We start from the raw sequence: 27,795 nt of genomic DNA on the forward strand, positions 1-27,795 counted from the left end.
AGATTTAATGCAAGTGTTTAATAAAATTATAAGCTTCACATTTCTGCCTTTAAATCTTTCAAAATGTGGCAGTATTCACTTCCATTGTAAGTGTACTGTAACCTCCATTTTTGCTCTTTTTAAAGAAAAGGAGGGTCAGGGGGCCTGGGTAGCTCAGCAAGTATTGACTACCACCCCTGGAGTCACGAGTTCGAATCACGGGGCGTGCCGAGTGACTCCAGCCAGGTCTCTTAAGCTGCATTCACACTGCCAGCGACAAAAAAATCTCATCTCATTCATATTCAAGGAGAGCTGGTGACTTCCAGCGACACGAGCGGACGTTGTTGGTGAACAGAAGTGGGCGTGTCCAGCGACGCGACAAAGTTGAGAAATGTTTATCTTTATGCAAATGAAGAGTGACTTTCGGGAGCGACAGCCAATACGAGAGATGGTATAGCTCATGTGCTCCTTCTCTCTCTCATCTCCTGCAGTTACGGAAAGATGGAGGAAAGGCTACTCTCCATACTCACCACTAGCGACCTAACCGCCAGCCACTGGTGACATAGTGGCTGGCAGTGTAAATGCAGCTTTAAGCAACCAAACTGGCGCGGTTGCTAGGGAGGTGTGATGAAGAGGAGAGCAGGGTGCACGGCTGACCCCCAATCTGGCTAATCAGCCGAGGAGAGGGATAAGTCCAAGTCTGATGTGGCAGTTCAGGAGAGAGAGCACCACACGCAGCTGCCATTTGTGTTTATGTCTTTTTAAGTTTTCATTCAACATTATTTTGATGGTTCGTAAAGTTCCCGCCTCCTCCTTGCCCATTTTAAACCATGTTACATTGGTGCCAAATCCCGGGAAGGAGGAGGGACACGCTGTCGTGGAGTCCTCACCACTGCCACCCGCCCAAAGGAGCAACGGACGTCCGCTGCGGTATGGAGGAGTAGCTGCCAGCCGCCTGGACGTGGAGGAACGTCCGTGAGGGGAGGAGGGGCTCGCTGCCAGAACGTGGAGGGACGCTCCATCCGCCAGGGGTCAGAGGACTTTCTCCGGTCCGCCCGGGGAGGAGCGGCTGTTATCCGCCAGAGGGTAGAGGAGTGGCCGAGGACCAGGCAACAGCGTGTCGGGGAACCGGCGAGCAATTGTTTTTCTCTCACCCTCTCTCTCTCACTTTCGCTCCGCCTTGCCCTCTCCTCTTTTTGCTCCCCTTGTCTCCCGCCCAGGTCTCGAAAGATGGGGAAAGCCTGCCGGCAGGCGCAGCAAATGAGCAATGCCCCTCCCCCCTCAGAAAGGAGGGGGGGTGTACATCATGCCGGGGGTTCCCTGGCCTGAGGCAAACGAGGGAGAAGCGTTATGAGGAGGATTGCGGGACTGGCCCCCAAACAGACTAATCAGCCTAGGAGAGGGATAAGGCCGAGCCGGATGCGCCAGTTCGACATGTGGGTGTGTGTAAGTGTCTTTTTGTTTAAGTTCTTATTAAAATATTACTTTGAATGTTCAGCCAGTTCACACCTCCTCCTTTCCCATGTAGCTAGTAACCTTGTTACAGGACGGTAGAGTCACATGGGGTAACCTCCTCGTGGTCGCTATAATGTGGTCCGTTTCCGTTGGGGCGCGTGGCGAGTTGTGCATGGATGCCACGGAGAATAGTGGGAAGCCTCCACATGTGCTATGTCTCCACGGTAACGCGCTCAACAAGCCATGTGATAAAATGCACGGATTAACGGTGTCAGACGTGAGGCAACTGAGATTCGTCCTCCGCCACCCGGATTGAGACGAGTCACTACGCCACCACAAGCACTTAGAGCACATTGGGAATTGGGTGTTCCAAATTGGGGAGAAAAAGAATAATTAAATTAAATTAAATTAAAAGGAGAGACGAGTCGAAGTTTATGTGATAATCAACATTACGCCACAAATGCTGTCGATTGAGCTTAACTTGTATTGAACCTGGAATATTCCTTTTAAGTAATTTAGGTATGACAATGTATAATACATTTCAAAGCATAAACAAACACTTTTACTTTAAATAATGAATACGAGATCACTCAACAACATGACTCTGTACAGTTCAGAAGTTTTCTCATTGAATGTCCTGTTTCACTTGGAAATACATCACATTACAGCAGTAAAATGGGTAACAAATGGCATTTCACATTGACTTTAATATACTGTGTATTTTACCTTTTATAATGCTGCAACTGTAGAACAAGATCAGTGTATGGAAATTTCAAGGTAATTCTTACAAGCAAAATTATTTTGAACAGTAAAAATAATAATAAAAAAAAAACTTGCAGTGCCAACTTTTACACATTTATTACAAAAATTATTAAAAACAAGTAAAGATGAGAAAAACTCTAGTTGATAACTTAGAAGTTCAAGTCATCCACAGAGAGCTGGAAGGCAACTCATGAACCTATTCTGCTACATTAGTGCAACATTTCTACTGTCAAACAGAAAAACATCGAACTGACTTCAGAATAACCTCAGAAACTTTAAACATGGAGGGATCAAACTATTCAACACAAAAGTATGAGCTTTAGGGATTCAGCAGTACTAGTGTTCTTCTAACAGGTTTATGTGCTGTGTCAATGTTATAATCCGTGTACAGTCCACAGTAAGAGCTCATTATGAGCAGCAGTGAACAGCTGTGATCCAGACCAGCTGAAACTGCACACGTCAACGGAGTCACTGTGGGATGAGAAATCCTGAAATTGGCCGCTGGAGGAGTGAATCAGCTTCAGGACTCGCACTGAAACACAACAACAGTTAGATGTCTAAATAAAGCACAAATACAACATTTGAAGATAATGTTTCAGGGGCTGTTTCATATATTTTATATGGACAACATGCTATGCAGTAGTGAAAGACTGTTACTTTAGCCGGGCCGATATTTTGCGCCCAATTGGCCAATAAACAAATGTGGTCATTCTGAGACTACTGCATAATCATATTATCTGTTTTCAAATATTTCTAGTGAAATTTCAGTAAATATTGTGAAAGATTAGTGTTACTTTAAATTCAGCAATTTTGTGTGCATCTGAGGTACTATTAAGTTGTAAAAAGTGTTTATATATATATATATATATATACACACACTGGCGGCCAAAAGTTTGGAATAATGTGCAGATTTTGCTATTTCGGAAGGAAATTGGTACTTTAATTCCCCAAAGTGGCATTCAACTGATCACAAAGTATAATGAGGACATTACTGATGTTAAAAATTACTATTACAACTTGAAAAAATTACTTCAACTTCAACTACTTCAAAGAGTGCAGCAATGACAGCTTTGCAGATCCTTGTTATTCTAGCGGTCAGTTTGTCCAGATACTCAGGTGACCTTTCACCCCACACTTCCTGTAGCACTTGCCATAGATGTGACTGTCTTGTCAGACACTTCTCATGCACCTTACAGTCAAGCTGATCCCACAACAGTTCAATGGGGTTAAGATCCGTAACACTCTTTTCCAATTATCTGTTGTCCAATGTCTGTATTTCTTTGCCCACTCTAACCTTTTCTTTTTGATTTTCTGTTTCAAAAGTGTCTTTTCTTTGTAATTCTTCCCATAAGTCCTCCTGAGTCTTCTCTTTACTGTTGTACATGAAACTGGTGTTGAGCAGGTAGAATTCAATGAAGCTGTCAGCGGAGGACATGTGAGGCGTCTATTTCTCAAACTAGAGACTCTGATGTACTTATCCTCTTGTTTAGTTGCACATCTGGTCTTCCACATCTCTTTCTGTCCTTGTTAGAGTCAGTTGTGCTTTGTCTTTGAAGACTGTAGTGACACCTTTGTATGAAATCTGCAGCTTTTTGGCAATTTCAAGCATCGTATAGCCTTCATTCATCAAAACAAAGATTGACTGATGAGTTTCTAGAGAAAGATGTTTCTGTTTTGAAATTTTTGACCTAATATTGACCTTAACACATGCCAGTCTGTTGCATACTGTGACAACTCAAAAACAATCACAAAGACAATGTTCAGCTTCATTTAATGAACCAAACAGCTTTCAACTACGTTTAATATTATTATTAATGTATTAATATTAGTGATTTTCAAGTACCAAATTAGCAATTTAGCATGATTACTCAAGAATAAAGTGTTGGAGTGATGGATGCTGGAAATGGGGCCTGTCTAGATTATATATATTTTTTTACATTATTAATGACCTGACTATATTTTGTGATCAGTTGAATGCCAATTTGGTATATAAAAGTACCAATTTCCTTCTGAAACAGCAAAATCTGTACATTATTCCAAACTTTTGGCCGCTGTCATATATATATATGTGTAAATAACTAAGGGCAGTCAATTATTTAAAAACTTTGAATCGAGTAATACAATATTTGCAGAGAAAGCAATGCGTCTAAAAGTGTGGTTTATTTTCTGTTCAGCTGCGAGTTGCCTGGAAAGCAACATTGTTACATTGGCCATTTTAGATATTAGTATTAGCATAAGCCATTAAAAAAAAAAACATATTGACAAGAAACCTTAAGTAGCGGTATTCCTACTAAACTCACTATTTGATCCAACAGCAAGCAGTCTTCCTGTAGAGCAGAGACTGAGGCACAGTGCCCAGTCAGAGAGAGAAACTGTCCTCACAACCTAAAAACACAAACATACACATTCACAATCTTTCCTTTCATGTTCGTTATCTCACAGTCTCTCTGAATAGCATTAATTGCTCAATAAAGTATTCTTGCGAGGAGATGAAACCAAAAAACTCAAGGTAATGTGTTTCATTTTTACATGGATTCCTCCATAAAAGTACAGTTGGGGTAAACAATGTGTATGTGTGAGTACCTGTTTTTTGTGAAGACTGTAAAAGATGATTTCTTTTTCCACAGCATAGCCAGTGTAAACCACCACTCCTCTCTCACTCTGGCTGAATGCTGCCAGACTGGGTGGCAAAGTGACTGTATTCTGATTTAAAAAGACGTGATGCCAAAACATTATTTACTGGACTCAAGACAAAAGGCATATTGCAACCATACTGTTTTAGCTGCCTACAATAAATTTTTCAAACAACCTGATGGAAAAAATTAAGTAGTTGACAATGAAACTTCAGTTTCTCATGTTAATACGTTAGTAACACTTTACTAAAAGCTTTGCTAATATTAGTTTATACATTACTGGTATCATAAACAAACAAAGGACAATCATTATTTTACAGCATTTATTAAACTTTGGATCTATACTTGAGACCAAGTAGTTTACTATATTAATATAAATATACAATTTAGGTTCTATAAATATATTTTAAGTCATTTGTGGTTCATAATGTACCCATTTCAAAGGCTTGTTGTCAATCTTACAAATAGCACCTTTTACAGATAATGTGTAATGTTAAGATTTAATAAGATTAATAAATCAGGATTAAACAAACACTGTAACAGTATAGTTCACTGTTAGTTCATTGCAGTTACTAATGTTAATGTAAACAACCTCATTATAAAGTTTTACCAATACATCATCTCATAATATGAATATTCAGTGCTTTAAATCACCTTTGGGGGGCTGGGGGCGGGGAACGTCAGCCAATCAAGCAGCTCACATTTATCCTTCGTCCAATCAGCAGCCCAGATGCTGACACGCCTGTCTGCACTCACGGCCAACCACAGCTCACTTCCTTCTAGACCAAACTCCTTATACTATAAGACATTAAAATGCGCACACACACAAAATCACTCATTAAGGTCGTCAAATCTGCATACATAAATGTGTTGCAAACTTGCATTACAAAACAGAAAACTACGAAACAAGAACCACCTGTTTGCTGGTGCACTGCACTGTAGTTATGGGCGCCCCCTTGTGGTCACTGATGGTGCGTACAGTGACTCCATTAACAGGACTGCTGACTGTAATGAGACCATCACGACCACCAGACAACAGCACATGACCTACAAACACACACACACATGCATATAGTAAACATAAACACAAACAATCAGACACAGGACACTGGGTCTCTCACACACACACACACATACACATACACACACACACACACACACACACACACACACACACACACACACACACACACACACACACACACACACACACACACACACACACACACTCACCGTAGTTTGAGTACTGCAGGGCACACACAGCTACAGGATGAGGTTGTAGTTTTAGCTCCATCTCGGCTGACTCTAGACTGAAGATCCTCACTGTACCATCACTGTAACCTCCAGCAACACACTCAAACACACCCCTCGGAGGGCTCCAACACACACACTCACAGCTCTACAATACAGAGAGAGGTGCAGATCACACATACTGTATAAAGAAACGAAAACTCAGTTTCCATTAGCCCATTAGTATGACATAAATAGTAATTTGATACCTATTGTAGGGGGGGAAGATTATCAGTGTATAACGACTTTCAAATTTGAGTGAACCAAGCTACCAGATTGCTTAAAGTAATGTTTGAATATTCTCATCATTTACTCCCCCTCATGCCATCCCAGATGTGTGGGACTTTCTTTCTTGTGCTGAACACAAATTCATATTTTTAGAAGAATATCTCCATTCTGTAGGTCCAAACAATGCAAGTGAACTGTGACCAAAACTTTGAAGCTCCAAAAATCACAAAAAGGCTGCATTAAAGTAATCCATACAACTCCAGTGGTTTAATCCATGTCTTCTGAAGAACTATGATAGGTTTGTGTAAGAAACCGATCAATATTGAAGTCCTTTTTTACTATTCTCCTCCCTGTACTGTAGGTGTTGATATGCACAAAGAATGTGAATAGCCAAAAACAAAAGAGCCTTTAGAAGAGAAGGACGTATAGGAGGGATGTTTGAAAGTGGAGATTTATAGTTAAAATAAGGACTTAAATATTGATCTGTTTTTCACACCTATCATATCACTTCTGAAGACATGGATTTAACCACTGGAGTCGAATGGATTACTTTTATTCTGTCTTTATATGCTTTTTTGAGCTTCAAAGTTTTGGAACTTGTTGACTTGTATGGACCTAGAGAGCTGAGATATTCTTCTAAAAATCTTCATTTGTGTTCTGCAGAAGAACGAAAGTCATACACATCTGGGATAGTATGAGGGATTTTTCAGTTTTTGGGTGAACTATTCTGTTAAGACTTGGAATAAGAAACACCAGTTATGTGGACTACTTTTATAATGCTTTCATGCTTCTTTTTGTCATTTTTGCAGCGTGACAGGCCCTGGTCACTATATGCTCACATTGTATGGAAAAGAGCACCGTAAACATTTGTCCTTTTTGGTCATCATTAGAAAGAAAGTCATATGGGTTTGGAACAACATGAGGGTGAGAGTGTGTGTAACTCACCTGGTTGAGCACCTGAAACTGCACCAGCAGCTCGTGGCTTTGCAGTGAACAAACTCTCACACTACCGTCCTGCCCACAGGTTACAAAATGACGCTCATCTGGACTACAGACCACACCGTTCACCTACAACACAAAACATACATAAATGTACTGTATCACTTTAACTCTTAAAGGAAGTTTCAACTTTGAGTCACATGGCAGTAGTATCTGTAACATGTAACTTGTGAGTATGGCTAAACGTATTGCTCTTAAAGGGATAGTTCACCCAAAAATGAAAATTCTGTCTTTATTTACTCACCCTCATGCCGCTACAAACCAATACGGTTTTCTTTCATGTGTGGAACACAAAGGGAACAATTTGATAAATCTCAGTTTTCCCCTCACATAAAGTGATTGTATGGCTTCAAAGTCTTCAGAAGAAAATAGTGCACAAATTGTATAAACTACTTTTACTGCGGTTTCATGGTGGGTTTTTATTTTTTTTTGTCCATTTTGGTCACTATTCACTTTCATTACAGTTTACTGTATGACAAAAATCTGTTTGAAGATTCTTAAAAAAAATTCTGTTGTTTTCCATGCAAGACATGCAAATCATACGGGTTTGAGGGTAATCGAATAGCTATGTTTCCATCCATGTTGCGAATTAAATTTATGCAGGGAAAAAACAATTGAAAATTGCAAAATCAGTTTGAAAATAAAGAAAATTTGGATTTTGACATTTAGGTGATTTTTAATTTTACAGCCAACTTAACATGCATGTAATTCCCAGATCCATGTTTTTGCCATTTCCCGATATTGTCGATCATGTCTGTTCGGAATCGGCATCAGGATCTTTGTAAGATGTCGTCGATATCCGATTACATCGTCCTATCTCCCAGCCCTAGTATAGTTGTGAAGTATTCAGCAGAGAGATCCTTTCACTGCGTGTTGAGAGTAAAAGTTGTTCCGTTTCATGCGTGTCCAAAGACAAGATCCACTCGACCCATTTGTCATTTAATAATATCTCATTGAATACCCTTTCTGTTCTTTACAATCAGTTGATGATAAAAAAAAAAAAATAAAAAAAAAGTACATTTAATTCTAATCATGCTTTGCACAAATGAGATAAAAGCAATCAAGTCTCTCTCGTAAACATGCGCTCATTTACAGATGCTCTTTACAGAAATGCTGGTTTTGTTAAAGAGACAGTACCAGTTTTTGGATGTGTTCAATAAATCATTGTAAATAGTACAAACTATGCAATTACACAATAAACTTGTAACAAAAAATTATATACAAAATATAATATCTGATTTATTGATTGAACACATGGATTTGTTCATTTTTAAAAAGCCAAAATGTGACCAAAATAGTGAAAAAATAAATAAATATAATTAGTAATATTAATATTTTCATAATGCGCCTAATTAGAATGCCCCTGTATAATTAACAGCATTAGCTGGGAGAGAATTAATTTAATGTGTAAGCAAAAGGGACATTGTAATTGAAATATATATAACAAATATTAATCAATTTCTTTGGAATCAAATCGGGAAATCTGTATCAATACCCAGCCGTATTAGTTTATGCGCTTCTTACCAAATAAAAAAATCTCAAGCGAGTGAATGTTTTTTAATGTGCATTTGGAAACTTGATTTGCATCTTGCCATTTCCATCCAGCATTATTTTATGAGACATCCGAACATTTGCATAAAAATACATGAATAGAAACCCAGCTTTTGACAGAATTTAAATTTTTCTGTGAACAATTCCATTAATTCCACATATATATATATATATATATATATATATATTTATTTTTATCAGATAATTTTTTTACTGAAAAGTATCTTCTATTGATGGACCCCACAGCGTTACACTGCTAATAAAATCTGTGAAAAATGTCAGATGATGCATAAAAATATCAGTTTTTACAGTGTACCTTGCTCTTGTGTCCACTGATCAGCCGTATACTGCTGTTGTCTGCCCAGTTGATGTACCATAGAGTTCCAGTTATCGTACCCACAATCCCCATGTCCATGACATCATCAAACGCTGCACTGACCACTGTACCGTCCAGCAGCAGTTCCTGTTCTAACTGCACCTGAGCATTTCTGCAGGATGCAACAGAGCATCAAACGCCTTCTTATTTATTAATTAAACATGTATTTACAAATTAATTCATACTGTTCGAACTCTTAAAGGGACAGATCACCCAAAAATTTACTCTCCTTTATGTTGATCCAAACTTGTATGACTTTTTCACATTTTAACTTTCCTTTTAAATTTAGGGAGACATAGTGTGTGTGTGTGTGTGTGTGTGTGTGTGTGTGTGTTTGCATACCTGTCTTCGTGTGGACTTCGTGTTCTCTTGTTGTTGGAGTTATTGAGATTCTGGACTGAAGCTATAGACCACAGTCTCAATTTTTTGGCATTACTGCCAGTGACCAGCTTATTTCCACGGCAGAGTAACACACCTACACACACGAGTCTTAGTTACACCATTAAAAGCAATACCATTATTTCCTAGAAACACAATTCCACCCAGTGACCCAATAACAAACATAAACACATACCTATCTCTCCCTCGTCTGCTTCCCAAGTCACAAAGCAGCGATGTGAGTTATAGTCCCACGCACACACATGACCGTTGTTTGTACCCGTGTACATGATACGGTGAGAGTTATAGCACAGTGATGTCACCTCTGCCTGCCCCACCTCAATAGGTAACCCCACCCTTTTTACCTGTGGGAGAAGTTATAAAAAACAATCGGTCACATTTACAGTGAAGATTTATTCATTTACAGTTGGTGGAGCATCTGTGTTACATGAAACATGTCTGACATGTATCATGTTTTGTATGAATGTGTATATTCCATTTGGATACATGAATGTCAATTAACTAGGGCTGTCAATTGATTAAATATTTAATCTAACTAAATGATATGCCAACTTATCGTAACCAAATAATATTTATAATAATAACATAATATCAGATCATTTAAAGACATTACATTATTGTGTCAGACGTATTAATTAGACAATACAAAAAGTGGCTAAAGTCGTCAATATGTTGTTTGGTTTAAATAGACACCATATTTAATTATTTAGAGAATACATTTTTCCTCGTCAAGTTACTTACATTCACAACGTGTTTTTTTGGTCCTCTGACAGTGTTTGTGACATATTTTAAACGTTTCATCAACTGAATTACCAAAGCCCAGGTAGAAAACTTTATGACATAATGGACAGACTGTATTTATGTCCTACAGACCCTTGTTTTCATTAGTGTCCATTAAACATGCAGTGTGAACATCTGTTGTTCATGTATAAAGGAATCGTTCACCCAATTTTAAAAATTCTCTAATTTACTCACCTTCATGACATCCCAGATGTGTATGACTTTCTTCTGCAGAACACACAGATTATTAGATGAATATCACAGCTCTGTAGGTCCATACAATGGAAGTGAATGGTGACCAAAACTTTGAAGCTCAAAAAAGCATATATACGCAGCATAAAAGTAATCCATACGACTCCTGTGGTTAAATCCATGTTTTCTTTTCTTTTTTTTTAATCCCTTTTCCTCCCAATTTGGAATGCCCAATTCCCACTTCTTAGTAGGTCCTCGTGGTGGCGTGATCCTGGTGGTGGTGGACAAGTCTCAGTTGCCTCCGCTCGTTGTGCATGACACCACGGAGACACAGCATGTGGAGGCTTATTCTGCTCTCCACGATCCATGCACAAATTACCACGCGCCCCACTGAGATCGAGAGACACTAATCCCGACCACGAGGAGGTTACCCCATGTGACTCTACTCTCCCTAGCAACTGGGCCAATTTGGTTGCTTAGGAGACCTGGCTTGAGTCACTCAGCATGCCCTGGATTCGAACTCGCGATTCCAGGGGTGATAGTCAGCGTCAATACTCGCTGAACCACCCAGGGCTCAAATCCATGTTTTCAAAAGCAATATCATAGGTGTGTGTGAGAAAGAGATATTTAAGTTTTTTTTTTTTACTATAAAGATTTCTTTTATTTTTGGTGATTCACATTTTTCGTGCATTTTGCCACCTACTGGGCAGAGAGGAGAAATTATAGTAAAAGTATTACTTAAATATTTACATGATTTTCATATCATATCACTTCTGAAGATGTGGATTTAACCACTGGAGTCGTATGGATTACTTTTATGCTGCCTTTATATGGTTTTTGGAGCTTTTCTGGCCACCTTTCACTTGCATTGTATGGACCAACAGAGCAGAGATATTCTTCTAAAAACTTGGTTTGTTTTCAGCAGAAGAAAGAAAGTCTGGGATTGCGTGAAGGTGAGTAAATGATCAAATAAATTGTCCTTTTTGGGCAAATTATTCCTTTAAGAACATCTCAATGTTGTTCTAGGTTGTATGTACCTGAAGTTCTGTGCCTTGATCAGTTGTTTGTATGCTAGTGAAGAAAACAGCACTGCTGCCGATGAACGCTAGTTCATTAGCAGTAAAAGGACAGAAAGCAGCATCATGCACTGGGACCGACATCTGAACTGTACAGAGCAGCTCAAATGACTGAGTACTCCACAGCGCCACCACTGGATCAGAAAAATCACCTGCAGGCAAATACATCATGTCATAAAATAAAACTGGGGAAAGTTCTCAAACATGCAATGTACAAAAGATACAATATTTATTACACTGCAGATATGTGTTACTGTATGACACTCTTTAAGTGCTAATACTGACAGGCCACTAGATGAAATTTTCCACAGCAGGTGACTTTAACAGTACATTCATAAACACAATACCAATGTGAACATCCTGGTACCATCATATAAGCAATTATGATAACCCAATTACACAAGACATTATTTCGAACACTGACCCACTGAGAGGAAGAACAAGTCATCCCTGGAGAAAGCAAGGCTCTGCACCGTCCCCTTGTGGTATGAGAGCCGTTGTCTACACGACCCATCAGAAACATTCCAGATGCAGATAATGCTTTTTTGTGAAGCTCCGCCCCCTGATGCTGATGCAACTGTCTGCCAAATAAATCAGACAAATGTTTTATTCTGAGGAATAACTTGATTTATGCTAACAATCAATTTGTGTTCTTTATATAGTGTTCGATGTGAAGTATTTATTGGTAACAATGCTAATTGAGGGATAATGAGTGCTAAGTGAAGTGCATGGTTGATGTAGTCTATAGCTGTCTATAGAACAGAGTAAATCGGGTGTGTGTACTACTGTACCTGTGCATCATGTGTGACAGCGAGTGTTGAGATCTCCTCGGTGTGGCTGAACCAGTGTCTTTGTGAGCCTGTGTGAAGATCCTCAACGACAACAACACACCCACAGGAGTACACAAACAAACCTACAAACACAGACAAGATTAAGCTAAAATAAGAGTTGAATTTATGTACACACACTAGAGAGCTATTTTTTGCCTTTTTTAATGAGGTGGAGAATTGACAGTAAACATTAGGGTATGAGGTTGGGATTGGGACATGACATGAGAGGGACATTTTTTTGCTGATTAGTTTGACTGACTACATAAGAGCTCACAGTCTGCAGTATTTACCTGTGTCTGGATTCCAAACCATGTTATTACGACCATTTCCATTGTAGCCAATCACAGCCTTCAGAGTAAGCCCCGTCTGTCCTGAGGGCAAAGCTAATACAGTCTAAAATGATAATGGGGAGAAAAAAAGGGATTGGGGTTTGCACAATGAATTTCAAATTTTTTTTCTCCCCTTTTTCAAACGTCCAAATCCCAATACACTCTGCGTTTAGACCAGAATTTAAAAATTTGCTCTGGCTGCCCTGCCAACAACGCTATCGAAGATTCGTGGACGCTCTGACGTAGTTGAAATAGGCAGCAATGTTTGGTCAGAATGCTTGGTTTTGGGAACTATCCTTAAATGGGCTGCAAAACATCCAGACATGTCAAAAAATATATTTTTGCCAACATATCACAAGTAGCATATATCCTCATGAAATCTTTTAAATGTGTAAGTAAGAAATCGATCGAAAACAGGGACAGATTGTATATTACGAGAAAACACGCCATGGCAATAATCAGTTTCTCCTCCATTTTGTCTTCAGAACTATTGTTTGGTGGGAACTAAAGTTTACACTGTTGTGTTCTCTAGACTTTGCTAAAGTGGAGCACTTCTATATTCCAATAGGTTGCCACCAAACCACTTCAAAACTCATTACAATAATGTTGCCCGCACTTGAACTTTCCTCTGATGCTCACAATGCCCAAGACGTACCATTTCTTACCGTCGAGAGATGCTGGCTGCCATAGAAAATGAATGACTTCTGATCGATTTGATGCTCTCAACGTCTCTGGTCTGAACGCCCCATAAATCCTCGTGGTGGTGTAGTGACTCGCCTCAATCCAAGTGGCGGAGGATGAATCTCAGTTGCATCCGCATCGAGAACGTCAACCCACGCATCTTGTCACGTGACTTGTTGAGCGCGTTTCCGCAGAGCCGTAGTGCAAGTGGAGGCTTCACACCATTGACTGCGGCATCCATGCACAACTCACCACGCACCCCACCGAGAGCGAACCACATTTTAGTGACCACGAGGAGGTTACCCATGTGACTCTACCCACCCTAGCAACTGGGCCAATTTGGTTGCTTATGAGACCTGGCTGGAGTCACTCAACACGCCCTGGATTCAAACTCAAGACTCCAGGGGTGGTAGTCAGCATCTTTACTCGCTGAGTTAGCAAGGCCCCGGGGTTTGCGCAACAATACATTTACAATGGAACATGAGATGTCTTGATTTTCATTTATGCAAGCTATAATGGCATGCTGACTTTTGATACTGCATGTCATAAATTATGGATAAAAAAATGTACCTGGTCTAGTGTAGAAATCTTAAAACGTGGAGTGAAATGTTTATAGCAGTCAGGACGGACTGGCGATCGACCCTCCCCTATTGTCTCTGCCCTCGTCTGGTTGGCTGATAGTGTGGACGTGTCCTTGTCCCTCACCCATTCAGTGACTCTGAGGAAGGAGGCGTGTTTTGGGGGAGAGGTTTGGGCGTGGCCTGCTGTGGGACTCGGGTGCAATTCAGCAGTGTAATCTAGTGACATTTGGAAAATAAATGTTTTAATAAATAATTCAAACACGTGCAGAAACTCAAAACACACTTAAACACATACCTCTGCTGTCCTTTCTCTCATCGAAGTGAATATTCATAACAGGTGGAGAGGAGGGAAAAGGTAATGTCTTTCGAGGATTCTCATTGGTCAGCATCACCTCGTTTAGCTCCACCCTTCTGTGGGCTGAACAGAAAGAACTCATTAAAAGTAATCAGAACACATTATTGGTAAAAGGTAATGGGGTAAATCACAAAACCATGAAAATCACGCAAAAAATTTATTTTAAAATGCAAAATATTATTTATTATTCTTCCTTTTGGTTTTGGGCATTTGACATTAATTTGTGATACTCATCCAATTATTTGGACTTCAAAAAAAAAAAGGAGAAGAATGAAATGGATTCCCAAAGATGAATTATACAGTGTCCCTTAGAGGACAGGGTGGGATTTTTTTCTTTAAAGTAGATCAGATTTTTTTTTTACCATAATTTCATTTTCCTGTATTTTTATGGTTTTACTAAGAATAAGGTTAAAATATGGTTTCTATAGTAAAACCTTGGTACGTTTATTGCAAGGGAATGCAAAACTATTAACAGGGCACTTAATACCATTTCAGAATAAAATAAAAAAAGGGTGCCATAGAATTAAGTAGGAATAAGCTAGCTGACTATTATCTTAAAACAAAAAAATGTACTTAACTTTCAACATCTTTTTAGTAAAATCAACAATTTACAAATAAGTTTCATAGTTTAATGTTTACTCAAACAAGGTCAACCCCAAAATATAATGAACGTCAACAATAAATGCTGCACTATCAATTAAGCACTCATAAACTTTGATTAACATAATTGACCAAATGACTATATCACACCTGATGTACCAGGTGAGATCTGAATGACTGGAGATCTGGGAGGAATAGAGAGAGACTGAGCAGCCTCCCGTGGATGAGCCAAGAAGTCCCAGAAGAAGAGGGCGTCGCCCACAGTGACCACGCCCATTTGATCAGGTGTGAACCTCACCTGTCTGATAGGTTCAGAGTGACCGATGAAAACCTAAAGGATTAATCGGAGACATGCTGAACCATATTTAAAGCCTAAACAAAATCCAGCATTTAAGTCAAAACAAACATACCTGTGAATTGATTTCCAAGTGCATGTTATAGTCCCACACCTTCACCGAGTTCTGACCGGCCGTGAGCAAATACCGGCCATCTTCACTGACAGCCAGAGACAAACACTGATGCTTATGCACATCAGATACCTATAATGATTTTAGAAATAATTCCAAAATCTGTTATAAATATTATTCATTGTGGCCCAACAAACAGAAAATGATTTCACATTTATGGAGTGCAAGACCTCAGCCAAACAGTATAAATGACACCCTAAAAGCACACTCTCACTCGTTCACCTGTCTAAGCAGTTGTCCAGTGTGTGTGTTGATCCAAACGATCTTATTGGCTGATGTGGTGATGAGCAGGTGAGAGAGAGATGTGGGGGAGAAACACACATTCAGTGCGGAGTCAAGCGTTGTGCTCTCAACATCGAGAATACTGACATCAACCCGGAGTAACTACAAGACACAGAAACACAGACAATTAATTTGACACATACTGAATAGGGTTTTTAGGCATACTGTTTGATGTAATATTTTGAAACAAGTGTCAAGAACAATGTCTATATTTTACATTCATGTCCTAAGTCAAACAGAGCTCTGTACAAAAAGAATGATATCGTAAAACATAATCAATTTGATATACCTCGTTAAGTGAATGTGCCTCCATAATAGTGACGGTGTATTCGGTCGGTCCAACTAACGCTAGACAGCGACTGTCAGAACTCACAGCCAAAGCCTCTGGCCCACAATTCACTCCCCGAGCAACCACATTACCTTAACAAAACACAACAACTGAGTGTGTTATTTACAATTCTTCGGGTAAACTTGGTTTATATTACATTTATGCATTTGGCAGACGCTTTTATCCAAAGCAAATTACAGTGCAATTATTACAGGGACAATCTCCCCGGAGCAACCTGGAGTTAAGTGCCTTGCTCAAGGACACAATGGTGGTGACTGTGGGGATCAAACCAGCAACCTTCTGATTAACAGTTATGTGCTTTAGCCCACAACGCCACCACATATTTCACACAAAAAAAATTAAAATTCTCTTATCATTTACTCACACTCATGCCATCCCAGTATGGCATATGAAATGCAACAGTTGTGGTTAATGCTAATAAAATAATTTATCATTGTAAATCACTGAATAATGAATATCAATTAATCAAACATTTAACCATTACTTCTGTTATTCATCAAATAGTGATTATCAGGTATCCAAAATATAACCATTACCTCACGTTTTACCCTTTAGATAATCATCCACTCAAGTTTAACCATCAAGCTGTTGTCCTGCGTCTATAATCATCAACCACTGAATTATCACTCGTTGTATTATCACCTTGTGGCTATCCAAATTAGATGGGTGTGGCGCATTCAATTATACATCAGTGCATTTCTACACACTCGCATGTGTTCAAGACTGACAAGAGCAGGCAACAGCAACATCTGTTGCCTTTGCAAAATAACAAAATCTAATAGAGCGTTCATATTATTTATTTAACAACCAATATAATTGAATGTGCCTCACTGAAGTACACCCATCTAATTTGCATAGCCGCAAGGTGATAATACAACAAGTGATAATTCAGAGGCTGATGATACTAGAGATGGGACAATGGCAGCCTCCTTGGCGTTCATGATATAAAACTTGATCATGTTTCCTACCGCCATCTAGCGTCAAGCACTGGGAAGTGTACTCGAGCTTGATATCATGATTGTTCTGATTGTTCCTAGAGAATGAAATGGCAAGTTGTACAAAGAAAAATTAGTTACATTTTGGTCTGTTCTCAGCCAAAGATGATTGGATTGCTTCAGAAGACATGGATTAAACCACTGGAGTCTGATGGATTACTTTTATGTTGCCTTTATGTGCTTTTTGGAGCTTAAATGTTTTGCCAAATTCACTTGCATTGTACGGACCTGATGAGATATTCGAGTTCGGCTGAAGAAAGAAAGTCATACACATCTGGGATGGCATGAGGGTGAGTAAATGATGAGAGAATTTATATTTTTGGGTGAACTGTTCCTTTAAAGACTGTTTACTCACCCAGAACACGGACCACATGATGGTCCAGTTGAGAAGCTTGGTACAGGGCCAAGTATCCAAGAGAACCAGCACTGAACAGACACTGACCATCAGGAGAATAGGTCACACATTCTACTGACCCACTGTGCTGCCTGCAATTACACACAAACATGAAATAATTCAACATATAAATGGAATATGATTCAAGTGTTTGTGCTGTTATGCAGTTAAAGAATATTTGACTAAAATATGCAATTTGGATCAGAAAAGAGGCAAATATTAAAATCTGCATTGAGTGCTATGTTATAATGGTGTAAGCAAATTGGTAAGAAGCATTGGTTTACCAGGGTAAATGAGTGAGTCTCTAAATACCTGTGCTGGGCAATTAAGCTCGACGTTTGGATATCAAACACTCTCACAGTTCCAGAGCTTGAACCACAGGCGAAGAGAGGCATGCTGGGATGGAATGCAACTGAACAGGGATTCTCATCATCATCCGAGATAAAATCATAGAGCTACAAGTCAAGACAGAAGATGAAATAAGCATAAAAATCAAACAAATAAGCAATCACGACAGATCAACAGATTTGTAAATTTTGTGTCTTTTGAACCATAGGTTCCCTGTGTTTTTTTTTAATGGGTTTTCAGAATACTGGTTTTCAACAATGCACTAATTAAACGTGAATTTTGAAGCCGGCAAGCCGCTGTGTTTTTTAAAAGTGTAGTTGCTGACAAGAATGCAAGTTTAGGGGGTGCCTGGGTAGCTCATTGAGTATTGACGCTGACTACCAACCCTAGAGTCGTGAGATTGAATCCAGGGTGTGCTGAGTGACTCCAGCCAGGTCTCCTAAACAACTAAATTGGCCCGGTTGCTAGGGAGGGTAGAGTCACATGGGGTAACGTCCTCGTGGTTGTGATTAGTGGTTCACGCTCTCAACGGGTGCGTGGTAAGTCGTGCGTGGATCGCGGAGAATAGCATGGGCCTGCACATGCTGTGAGTCTCCGTGGTGTCATGCACAGCGAGCCACATGATAAGATGCACTGATTGAAGTTCTTAGAAGCGGAGGCAACTGAAACTTGTCCTCCGCCACCTGGATTGAGGTGAGTAACCGCACCACCATGAGGACCTACTAAGTAGTATTCTTCTAAATGCATGCTTTAATGATAAACATTTTCTGTAACCAACCTGTTGCAGTGTGTCCATGTCCCACACCCGTACTGTGCTGTCTTTGGACACTGTTGTCACACGGTGTCTATTTCCGTCCACGCTGAAGCCCAGAACACTTGCTGTGTGGGACCTCATCAGTGTACGGTAACCACGGCTACCCACATCCAGATACCCAAGATTCCCTGTGGTCGTGGCAGCTAGAACTCTCGAGCCGTCAGAGCACACACACACTAAACTGACGGGACCCTCATGCTCTACAGATACACAAACAAACATTTGTTGATTCCTATTGTTTATGTAAAGTGAGATGATTGATTGAGAGATTGATAGACAGGGCAGTACTGACCCGCCTCCAAGAAAACAGAAGAGAAATCGAGAGGCCAAAGACGCATGAATCCGTCCTCTGAGCCAGTCACACAGAACTCAGCACACAGACTGATGCTGTTCACTGCAATACCAGCACCTGAAACACACAAATACAGTATAATACATAAAAATGCATTGATTCTAGTGATGCACCAATATAGAAATTGTGACCAATACTGACAGTTATTTTTATGCTATGGGGTCATTGACAAATAAGGATGTCTGAGGTGATAGAAATTAGAAACACTTTAAAAATCTAGATTAAAACACATGTGTCAAGTTCGTAGACTTTTGAAAAATTTTTTTGAAAAACATTTATAGTAATTTCTACAAATATTTTTTAGTTATTTATTTACTTTAACCTGTTGATACGCACCCCCTTTTTGAGCACAAACCATGAAAATGGCATAACTGAAGTTAAATGGTTGTATTTATGGGACCCTTTGGAGTATGGACACAGTTGTAGTATCTTTTGAAAGAAGACACTTTGGGCTTTATTTCCCAAGTTTCTGAATTAATATATGTTGTTAGTTTTTAAAGTTAGAGAAGCTGAAGTTTACAGTAATGGAAATATTTTGTGCTGACATGTTTTTATAATCTAAAAAACAATCATAAAAGTGCAGAGACAACCCAGAAATACAATGTGCTCAAAGTCACGAGTCTAAAGAAGTTACGTTTCAAATCTGAAGATGATCTAACTTCGCTGGAAGCGTAGAGAGTAAAATTAAGGCTCCGCCTTTCAAGACAACACTAAATCTGACGGCACTGCTCCGCTATTATGAATAAAACTACGCCACATTTTTAAAAATAGACTTTGTAGACGGGCTGGTTTTGTTTATGAGACTCTAATATATAAAATCATATACAGTTTTACAACATGAATGCTGCACAGATTGCAGTTTGTTGAAGAACCGATGACGAAGGTTAATTCTTTCAGGAGAGATCTCATGTAAACAATGGAGAATATATAAATATTTCTCAGATTTATCACTTTTATGGACAAAAAGTGCTATTGGATGTTTTTCAATGAACGCTTGTCATGGACGATTGACCGAAGTGTGTTGAACTGGATTCATCTGGCGATCGTGTTATGAAGTCCCGATTTGGTATTGCATGTTTTCATTTGTACTCCTGGCACAAATAACTAAATTGCTGTTAAAATTGCTGTATAACTAAAATGCTAACCTGGAGCATTGCTATCGTGAAACAGAGATCGGATTTCAATGTTGAACCCTTAGACCTTTGGAAAGATGTATAATTTGTTAACATTTATTTCATTTATAGACGGTAAATTATATATTTAACGTAAGCTGCGTGCGGGGGAATTGCGCATCATCAGGTTAAAAATGTCATGAGCCAATGATAAGTATCAGTGGGAGGAGTCCAGATGTTCCTGCAATAGAACATGAACTAGCATGGCTGCGGTATCAAGAAAGTCTCATTGGACCGAAGAAATGGAGGAAACATTTGTCGAACAAATTTGCCAATTCTCTTGGACAGTCAGGTCAACAAATTGGGCTGAATTTTCAGTAGGAGGTCCTTATTATATTGTAACCAATAAAATATATGATGCCTTTAGGCGATTAAAAACATACACATCATATTCCGAAATGTATAACATATGATCATGCATTTCTTTCTCGTATCACTTCTCACGTGTACTCTGTTGTGAAATGTTTTGTAATGTGTTCACCTCTGTTGCAAATTCTTCAATGACAAGAGAAACAGTTGTGTGATATAAACGGTAGTTTGAAGGAGGCATAAGCAACCAAATCTGCCCGGTTGCTAGGAAGGGTAGAGTCACACGGTGTAACATCCTCATGGTCGCTATAATGTGGTTCTCAGGCTCGATGAGGCACGTGGGGAGTTGTGTGTGGGTGCCGCAGAGAATAGCGCGAAGCCTCCACACACGCTACGTCTCCGAGGTAACGCACTAAACAAGCCACGTGATAAGATGCACGGATTGACGGTCTCAGACATAGAGGCAACTGGGATTCGTACTCCGCCACCCGGATTGAGGACAGTCACTACGCCACCACGAGGACTTAGTGCGCATTGGGAATTGGGCATTCCAAATTGGAGATAAAAAGAAATTCTGTTTTGTGGGTCTAAAGAGATCATCTCTGGTTTATGATTTTTGTCACATAACAACATTGCTACCTACATGTTAGTTACACCACAGTTTTTTTAAACAGTATTATACTGAAGTATTATGTACCACTGAAACACAATAATAAAGAGTTAAATCAATGATAGCTCTTTATTTGTGTAGCTGACATAGAAAAAAGGGTTTCATCTTTCAAATGGTGAGATTGTCTGCTATTAAAAACGTGGATATTGGCAGATATGCCTTAACTCCTCTCACAACCAGCACATATAGAATATAACTCACAGCTCTTAATATGGGCCAATAGCAGGATATGCCTTCCATTTAAACATTTTTCTCACCTGTGCCAAAAGTCTGCTTCTCTCTGTGTTGGGCGTGACTTTCCTGAGCTGGGAGAAGCCTCCTAATATTTTTTATTCCCACGGCAACATAGTCGATTTCCAGGATGTGACCACTCCTACTGCTGACAAACCTGATCCAATCACATTTTGTCAAACATCAAAATAAATTATATTAATTTGAGCAGGGGCTAATTTAAGCCATATGCATTATAGATTCATGTCCCTTGTCATGTGTCATGAATGTGTGTGTACTCACAGTGTGCGGTCATCCACTGGCCGGTCCTGTGTGTGTCCCTGCTCAAAGGCGAGGTCAGTAAACTCCAGACTGTGATACTGACCCAGATTCACTGGACAAGAGCGCAGAGAACTGCCACGTATACGCCACAGACGTATGTTACCTAAACCACATGACACCATACTACACACACAAACAAACACAGTCACATAACAATTTAATACATTTACATAAGATACCTTTATGAACAAAATCTCACCACTATGGTATTGATAACATTAGCTAGCAGCTCTGTAAATTATGTTACATTTTTTTTTACATTTCAAATTTTGTCCAGATGAAAATTGGTGCAAAAATACTGCTCATCATCACCAGTAATTTAAACATCAAATATGTTCTGATAACTATGATTTTGTAGGACACACTAGAATACAAGTGTGCGCACCGTGTATCATCAAAGAAGGCTATCTTCATCATTTGGATGTCCACATCCGTGTGTGCTTTAGCCAAGACAGGGACCACGCCTCCTTCTGACACCCGCCGAGTGTTCCACAGCACCACCGTCTAAACAAACAAATTAACGTATTAACACAAATACAAACACACACTTAATGGTTCTTCACTGCTGAAATACTCACAGTTTTTTTGTGACTGTCTTTCCCGACTCCACACAGCACTGACCCAGACTGAGAAAAACTAAAACAACAATGCACAACGTAAAACTGGAATTCAACTAAACAGCGTATATTTGATCGTGACAGAGCCATGTTGGAGAGCTTGTGTGTACTACCTCAGCCAATTAAGAGTGTGCGTGTGTGTTGGAATAATAGTTTGACACAGTCCTTTGCTGTAACTCCAAAGGCGAATAAGACTGTTTGTGCCCGTCTGAGCTGATGCCAGAAGAGTAGAGCTGGCATTGAGTGCCAGAGCTGAGACCTGACAAAAAAAGACAGTTCAGTATACAGTAATGTGTATAAGGTCTGTATTGTAATTCTGTCTGCATGACACATTATTAATAATAAATGTAACTATTTAACATTTCAACATTGGTGACTTTTATCACATTGCATATTGTTCTTTTACTGCACTTTATGTTGTTTAACAACACCCCTTAACCATGGTGAAATCACTTTTATAATACATTTCTAATGTGACATCAATATCTGAATGTCTACTGAACGTGCGACCAACAAACAACAAGCTATAAAATCTATCAATTACTGAATAAAATATTTAAAAGACATCATTTTAAGTGTGTCCGACTTTATCTGTGTGTCCGATGAAGAATCTCTGATGTCCCGAGGAAACGGTCATGCTGATAATAATGGCGTGACAGGGATACACAACTTCCTCTCCATCTGAGCTCCACACAGCCTTGAGAAAGATATAGCATGTAAGAGCATGAACAAAAGGGAATCAATTTTAATTCATATGTGCATTTCACTCACGCATCTCATTGTAGCTCCTCCAAAGCCAATAATTCTGTTCAGTTTCAGAATGGGGTCTGGATACAGCTTCTGAAAGATACAAAAAATTACCTCCAAATCAGTTTTTCCCAATCTATTTTGCTGTAAGTACTTCTACAGCAACATCAGTAAGGATCAAATACCCCTTCAACGAAATTAAACCAAATATGTGTACTATTAAGGCTAAATATAATTTAACATTATCATTAATACCCCTAATGTACAAAATGAAAAGATGATGTTGTCAGTTATGACCGTTATTCATCAACAGCAACATAAGCATAAATGGGTAATATGAGCCGTGGAACTAGTGATAAGAACCGACTTTATACAGTCAATTATACAGCTGACCTTTTAACTCGCAACATTTCAAAATATACATTTTACAAATTTTATTTTATCATTGGTTTTCATCATTTTGGTAGACAGGACAGACAGACAGATAGCTGATAGACAGACAGGCAGACAGACAGACTGGCAGACAGGCCTACATGTTTTTTTGTTTACATGCATTATTTGTAATATTAACAAGTATTTACGTCGATAACAAGAGGTAAAACGGTCACTTCTCTTCTGGCTGTTCAGCGTTTTGTTTTGGTTGAGCACATAATAACGTGACTGGAGCCGCATGGCTTCATCATTAGTATTAAATGTTTATTTTTTGTTGCTTTTGATCAACAACTGACTGTAAAGAACAAAGTATATAACTTTAAAAGAGACATTTAATAATAACAAAACGGATTGCATGGATCTTGTCTTTGGACACACATTACACGGAACGAGCCAAACCAGACTTTTCCTTTTACAATGCAGTGAAAGGGGGGCCTGGGTACCTCAGCAAGTATTGACGCTGACTACCACACCTGGAGTCGCGAGTTCGAATCCAGGGTGTGCTGAGCGAATCCATTCAGGTCTCTTAAGCAACCAACTCGGCCCGGTTGCTAGGGAGGGTAGAGTCACATGGGGTAACCTCCTCATTGTTTCTATATTGTGGTTATCGCTCTCGGTGGGGCACGTGGCGAGTTGTATGTGGATGCCACGGAGAATAGCGTGACGCCTCCACACATGCTATGTCTCCGCGGTAACGCGCTCAACAAGCCGCATGATAAGATGCGCAGATTGACGGTCTCAGACAAGGAGGTAACTGAGATTCATCCCCTCCACCCAGATTGAGGCGAGTCACTATGCTACCACGAGGATTTACGAGTGCATTGGGGTTTGGTTTTCCAAATAAATAAAAAAAAAAAACAAAGATGCAGTGAAAGGATCTTGGTGCTTAACATTGCATATTAAAAAGATAAATCTTGGGATGTAAAGAATCAATATCAAACTAGTTCGAATGACCTTTGCGATTAATCAGAAAATCTATATTTTTACCCAGCTATTATTTTGTTTTATAGGTTAAAAAAATCTAATTCTGTTTGGGTAGTCACTGGAACTGGCTTATGTACCCCCACGGTAAGCTTACCCCCGGTTGGAAATCACTGCTCCAAATGATAACAGTACACAGATTATACGCAAACACGGGCCATATCAAGGTCCCTTTCAGGGCAAGTTTGTCAAGATTACGATCAAAGAACATACTTAAAAACCAAAGTAAAATCTGACAACAATGGTATCATAAATTGTGGTTCTTTAGCTCAGATCACACAAAAAAAATGCAATTTTATTTAGGCTGGTTCAGTTTTTGTGCATGCGGATTCTCGAGTTGACTGAGAGCGATGTCTGTGTCTAAAAGGTTTTTGACTATTTTACCTGTAAGGTGTGAGATTTTCTACATCTGTTGGCCATTCCAATTGCTCATATTCATTTTAATAGCATTGGCCCATCTCAGGCTAAATCGAATCTGACCGTATCATGTAAACCTTGCTTTAGCATGCATTTATGCTATATGTATTTATGTGTGATTAACCTGTGCTTGCTTTGCTGGTTTGACAGAAGGCAGAGAGACTGGTCGAGGAGACGCTGCATTAATGACCTAAAACAGAAAGTTAAAATACATTTAAATAATAATAATACATTTGATAAAAGTTTCATAAATATCTTTTTTTTTAATATATAATTCTATTTAAATGTTTATGAACTACCGATCTGTTAAGCGAATATTCAGTGTTAATTATAAACTCAATCGACAGCATTTGTGGCACAATATTTATCACAATATACTCGTTCCTCGTTTAAAAAAAACGAGTTGAAAAATTGCGGTTACAGTGAGACACTTACAATGGAATTGAAAAGGGCAGTCCACAAACATTAAAATACACATTGTTTCTAAAGTATAGCCACAAGACGTAAACATTATACATGTTTATATGACTCTAGTGTGGTAGAATCTCTGTTCTATGTGTTTTCAGTGTGATAAAATTGCTTATAAGGTTTACCGGCTTTGCGTAATCATGGCAACAAAGTTGTAATATTGGATATAACTTTACTATGATAAGGTAAGAAAGTGATTTATAACACTAAAATCATGCTAACACATCTAAAGTTTACATGTTGTGGCTTTTCTTTTGAAACAGTGTGTATTTTAAGTTTAGGTCTGGCCCCGTTCACTTCCATTGTAAGTTCCTCACTTTATCCTCGATATTTGCTCCTTTTTTTAAAGAAAATGATTTATTTTTTGATAATTAAAATTATGCTACAAATGTTGTCAATTGAGGTTCATGTGTATTGAACCTGTAATATTCCTTTAAGCATTATTTAATGTTTGTTAAAGGAGACGTGTGTAGTTTTTTCAAAGTGAAATCCATTCTCTTATCCCAGCTTAAACTGCCAAGAACTTGTGAAACTGCTCCTGATATTGTTACGATCTGATCTTCCAAGCGGCTCCATCTTTCTACTCAGATATAGTGCAAATTAGTCTCAACTAGTCTCAGATCTACTTACAGCAATTTCTTCCTCACTGTCTGTCACATGTGTGTAGACATCATCCTCACAGCGAGCGTATACGTGTACACCATCACCATCGGCACACACTATTCTGAACTCTTCACCTGCCTGTGACCTTTGACCTGGTGACTCTGGGCTCTCTGAGCTCTCGGATGATGTATAAATCAACTCAGGCAGACTGGTTATCTGGATTGCTGATTGTTGTTTAGCACTCTAGACAAAGGGAAAGAATGAAAGAAATGGAAGGCGAGAGACCTAATTTGGGACGTTGGAATTAAGATCAGTTGAAGTTCACTGACATGTACACTCACTTACAGGTTTTGGGGTGGTTATCTGCTGGATGAGGGAGACGCGGTCTTGTACAGGTTTACTGATGCTTACAATGCGACTCTCTTCTCTTTGAGGACTCTTTTCAGCTGGCGTCTCCGCTGTAGACACAGATGAATGAGCGTTCGGTTTGATCTACACTAAATGTACATTGTAATGAGTAATTGTGTGTGTTTAGATAAGGCTCACGTTTAACTGCGCTGTTGGATCCTTTCTGTATGGAATCGAAAGGTAGCTTTGATCCATCTGAGGGAAACCTGTCAATCACACACAAGGTGTGATATATTTATTATATTCATACTGCAACAATGAAATAACATTGATATTTGAAGTCATAGTTTAAAATCAATGTGAAATTGAGCAGGGTCAAGCAAAAACGTATTACGTTTGTTGATCTTCTGTGAAACACAAAAGGATTTTTGAAGAAAGTGCAAAGTGCTCTTTTCCATACAATGAAAGTGGATGGTAAACAGTGTTGGGTAAGCTACTTTAAAAAAAGGAATCCACTACAAATTACTAACTACTTCTTTAAAAATTTGAATAAGATTACTTTACTGATTACTTACTTGAATAAGTAATCATATTACTAGGGATGTCATAAAATATCGATATATACCAATTATTGATTGGCACATTATATTATCGATATACTGAGGCATTGACATATATTAAAATTAGCCAACATTATAATTAGAAGCCCTATTTGTATGCTTTGCCATTCACTCAGCTGGCCATCTGTTTAACAACCTGCGTGAGGTGTGAAGATAAACCACTTCTGAAGTGCTGATGGATTTTTACAGTGAATGCAAAGCACTCCGGTTTCACTTTATTTTAATGATAATGTAACGGTAAATACTCTTGGTTATTGTGGGTTCATAGACAGTATTAATGACGCAGTGACACAGATGTACGCATCTCTATTTATGTGGAGAAACACAGAATCTTAGCAGGTCTTCCGTCATGCGAAATTAGGACTCATGGGTTTAATCAGAGTACCTTAAAATAAAAAAATTCATAATCGTGACAGCCCCAGGCCTGACTGAGATTTGAGAGCAACAAAGTAGGGCTTTTTATTTTTTAGTAAAGAACATCTTTTACTCAAAGAAATATACTGTATGGCTTCAGAAGACTTGGAATAAAGCACATGAGTTGTATAGACTACTTTTACAATGCTTTTTGTCCTTTTTGGAGTTAACATCCACTGGGATCACCTCTACATTTCCTCTATGGATATGAGCAGCGTAGATATTATGCAATTTATTATGTGTTCCATGCAAGAAATAAAGTCATTTGTGTTTGGAATGACATTAGGGTCAATAAATGATGACAGAATTTAAATTTTTAACACTAGACAAGTGCATAGTTATCCTACA

At 39.0% G+C, this 27,795-nt stretch overlaps 1 protein-coding gene across 1 annotated transcript in view; it reads right to left on the reverse strand.

Annotated features, from left to right (window-relative positions):
* Positions 1 to 2,014: 2,014 nt before the first annotated feature.
* wdr90 (WD repeat domain 90) overlaps positions 2,015 to 27,795 on the reverse strand; it is a 28,050-nt gene continuing 2,269 nt past the window's right edge. Inside the window, exons 7-41 of the mRNA XM_052113869.1 lie at positions 26,612 to 26,679; positions 26,411 to 26,523; positions 26,093 to 26,308; positions 25,119 to 25,184; positions 23,189 to 23,257; positions 23,004 to 23,114; positions 22,531 to 22,676; positions 22,379 to 22,436; positions 22,186 to 22,304; positions 21,762 to 21,923; positions 21,506 to 21,636; positions 19,038 to 19,154; positions 18,710 to 18,945; positions 17,896 to 18,038; positions 17,545 to 17,675; positions 16,135 to 16,265; positions 15,786 to 15,947; positions 15,507 to 15,635; positions 15,247 to 15,427; positions 14,437 to 14,559; positions 14,131 to 14,357; positions 12,841 to 12,943; positions 12,512 to 12,633; positions 12,145 to 12,301; positions 11,682 to 11,872; positions 9,848 to 10,016; positions 9,616 to 9,748; positions 9,214 to 9,385; positions 7,293 to 7,415; positions 6,063 to 6,228; positions 5,746 to 5,876; positions 5,484 to 5,627; positions 4,780 to 4,899; positions 4,497 to 4,581; positions 2,015 to 2,728 (exon numbers count right to left, since the gene is read on the reverse strand). Of these exons, the coding sequence (XP_051969829.1) occupies positions 2,571 to 2,728; positions 4,497 to 4,581; positions 4,780 to 4,899; positions 5,484 to 5,627; positions 5,746 to 5,876; positions 6,063 to 6,228; positions 7,293 to 7,415; positions 9,214 to 9,385; positions 9,616 to 9,748; positions 9,848 to 10,016; positions 11,682 to 11,872; positions 12,145 to 12,301; positions 12,512 to 12,633; positions 12,841 to 12,943; positions 14,131 to 14,357; positions 14,437 to 14,559; positions 15,247 to 15,427; positions 15,507 to 15,635; positions 15,786 to 15,947; positions 16,135 to 16,265; positions 17,545 to 17,675; positions 17,896 to 18,038; positions 18,710 to 18,945; positions 19,038 to 19,154; positions 21,506 to 21,636; positions 21,762 to 21,923; positions 22,186 to 22,304; positions 22,379 to 22,436; positions 22,531 to 22,676; positions 23,004 to 23,114; positions 23,189 to 23,257; positions 25,119 to 25,184; positions 26,093 to 26,308; positions 26,411 to 26,523; positions 26,612 to 26,679 (4,813 nt within the window). The 3' untranslated portion in view covers positions 2,015 to 2,570. The remainder of the gene's footprint in view (positions 2,729 to 4,496; positions 4,582 to 4,779; positions 4,900 to 5,483; positions 5,628 to 5,745; positions 5,877 to 6,062; positions 6,229 to 7,292; positions 7,416 to 9,213; positions 9,386 to 9,615; positions 9,749 to 9,847; positions 10,017 to 11,681; positions 11,873 to 12,144; positions 12,302 to 12,511; positions 12,634 to 12,840; positions 12,944 to 14,130; positions 14,358 to 14,436; positions 14,560 to 15,246; positions 15,428 to 15,506; positions 15,636 to 15,785; positions 15,948 to 16,134; positions 16,266 to 17,544; positions 17,676 to 17,895; positions 18,039 to 18,709; positions 18,946 to 19,037; positions 19,155 to 21,505; positions 21,637 to 21,761; positions 21,924 to 22,185; positions 22,305 to 22,378; positions 22,437 to 22,530; positions 22,677 to 23,003; positions 23,115 to 23,188; positions 23,258 to 25,118; positions 25,185 to 26,092; positions 26,309 to 26,410; positions 26,524 to 26,611; positions 26,680 to 27,795) is intronic.

Source organism: Xyrauchen texanus, chromosome 41 (assembly GCF_025860055.1).
Source record: "Xyrauchen texanus isolate HMW12.3.18 chromosome 41, RBS_HiC_50CHRs, whole genome shotgun sequence".
NCBI classification, from domain to species: Eukaryota; Metazoa; Chordata; class Actinopteri; order Cypriniformes; family Catostomidae; genus Xyrauchen; species Xyrauchen texanus.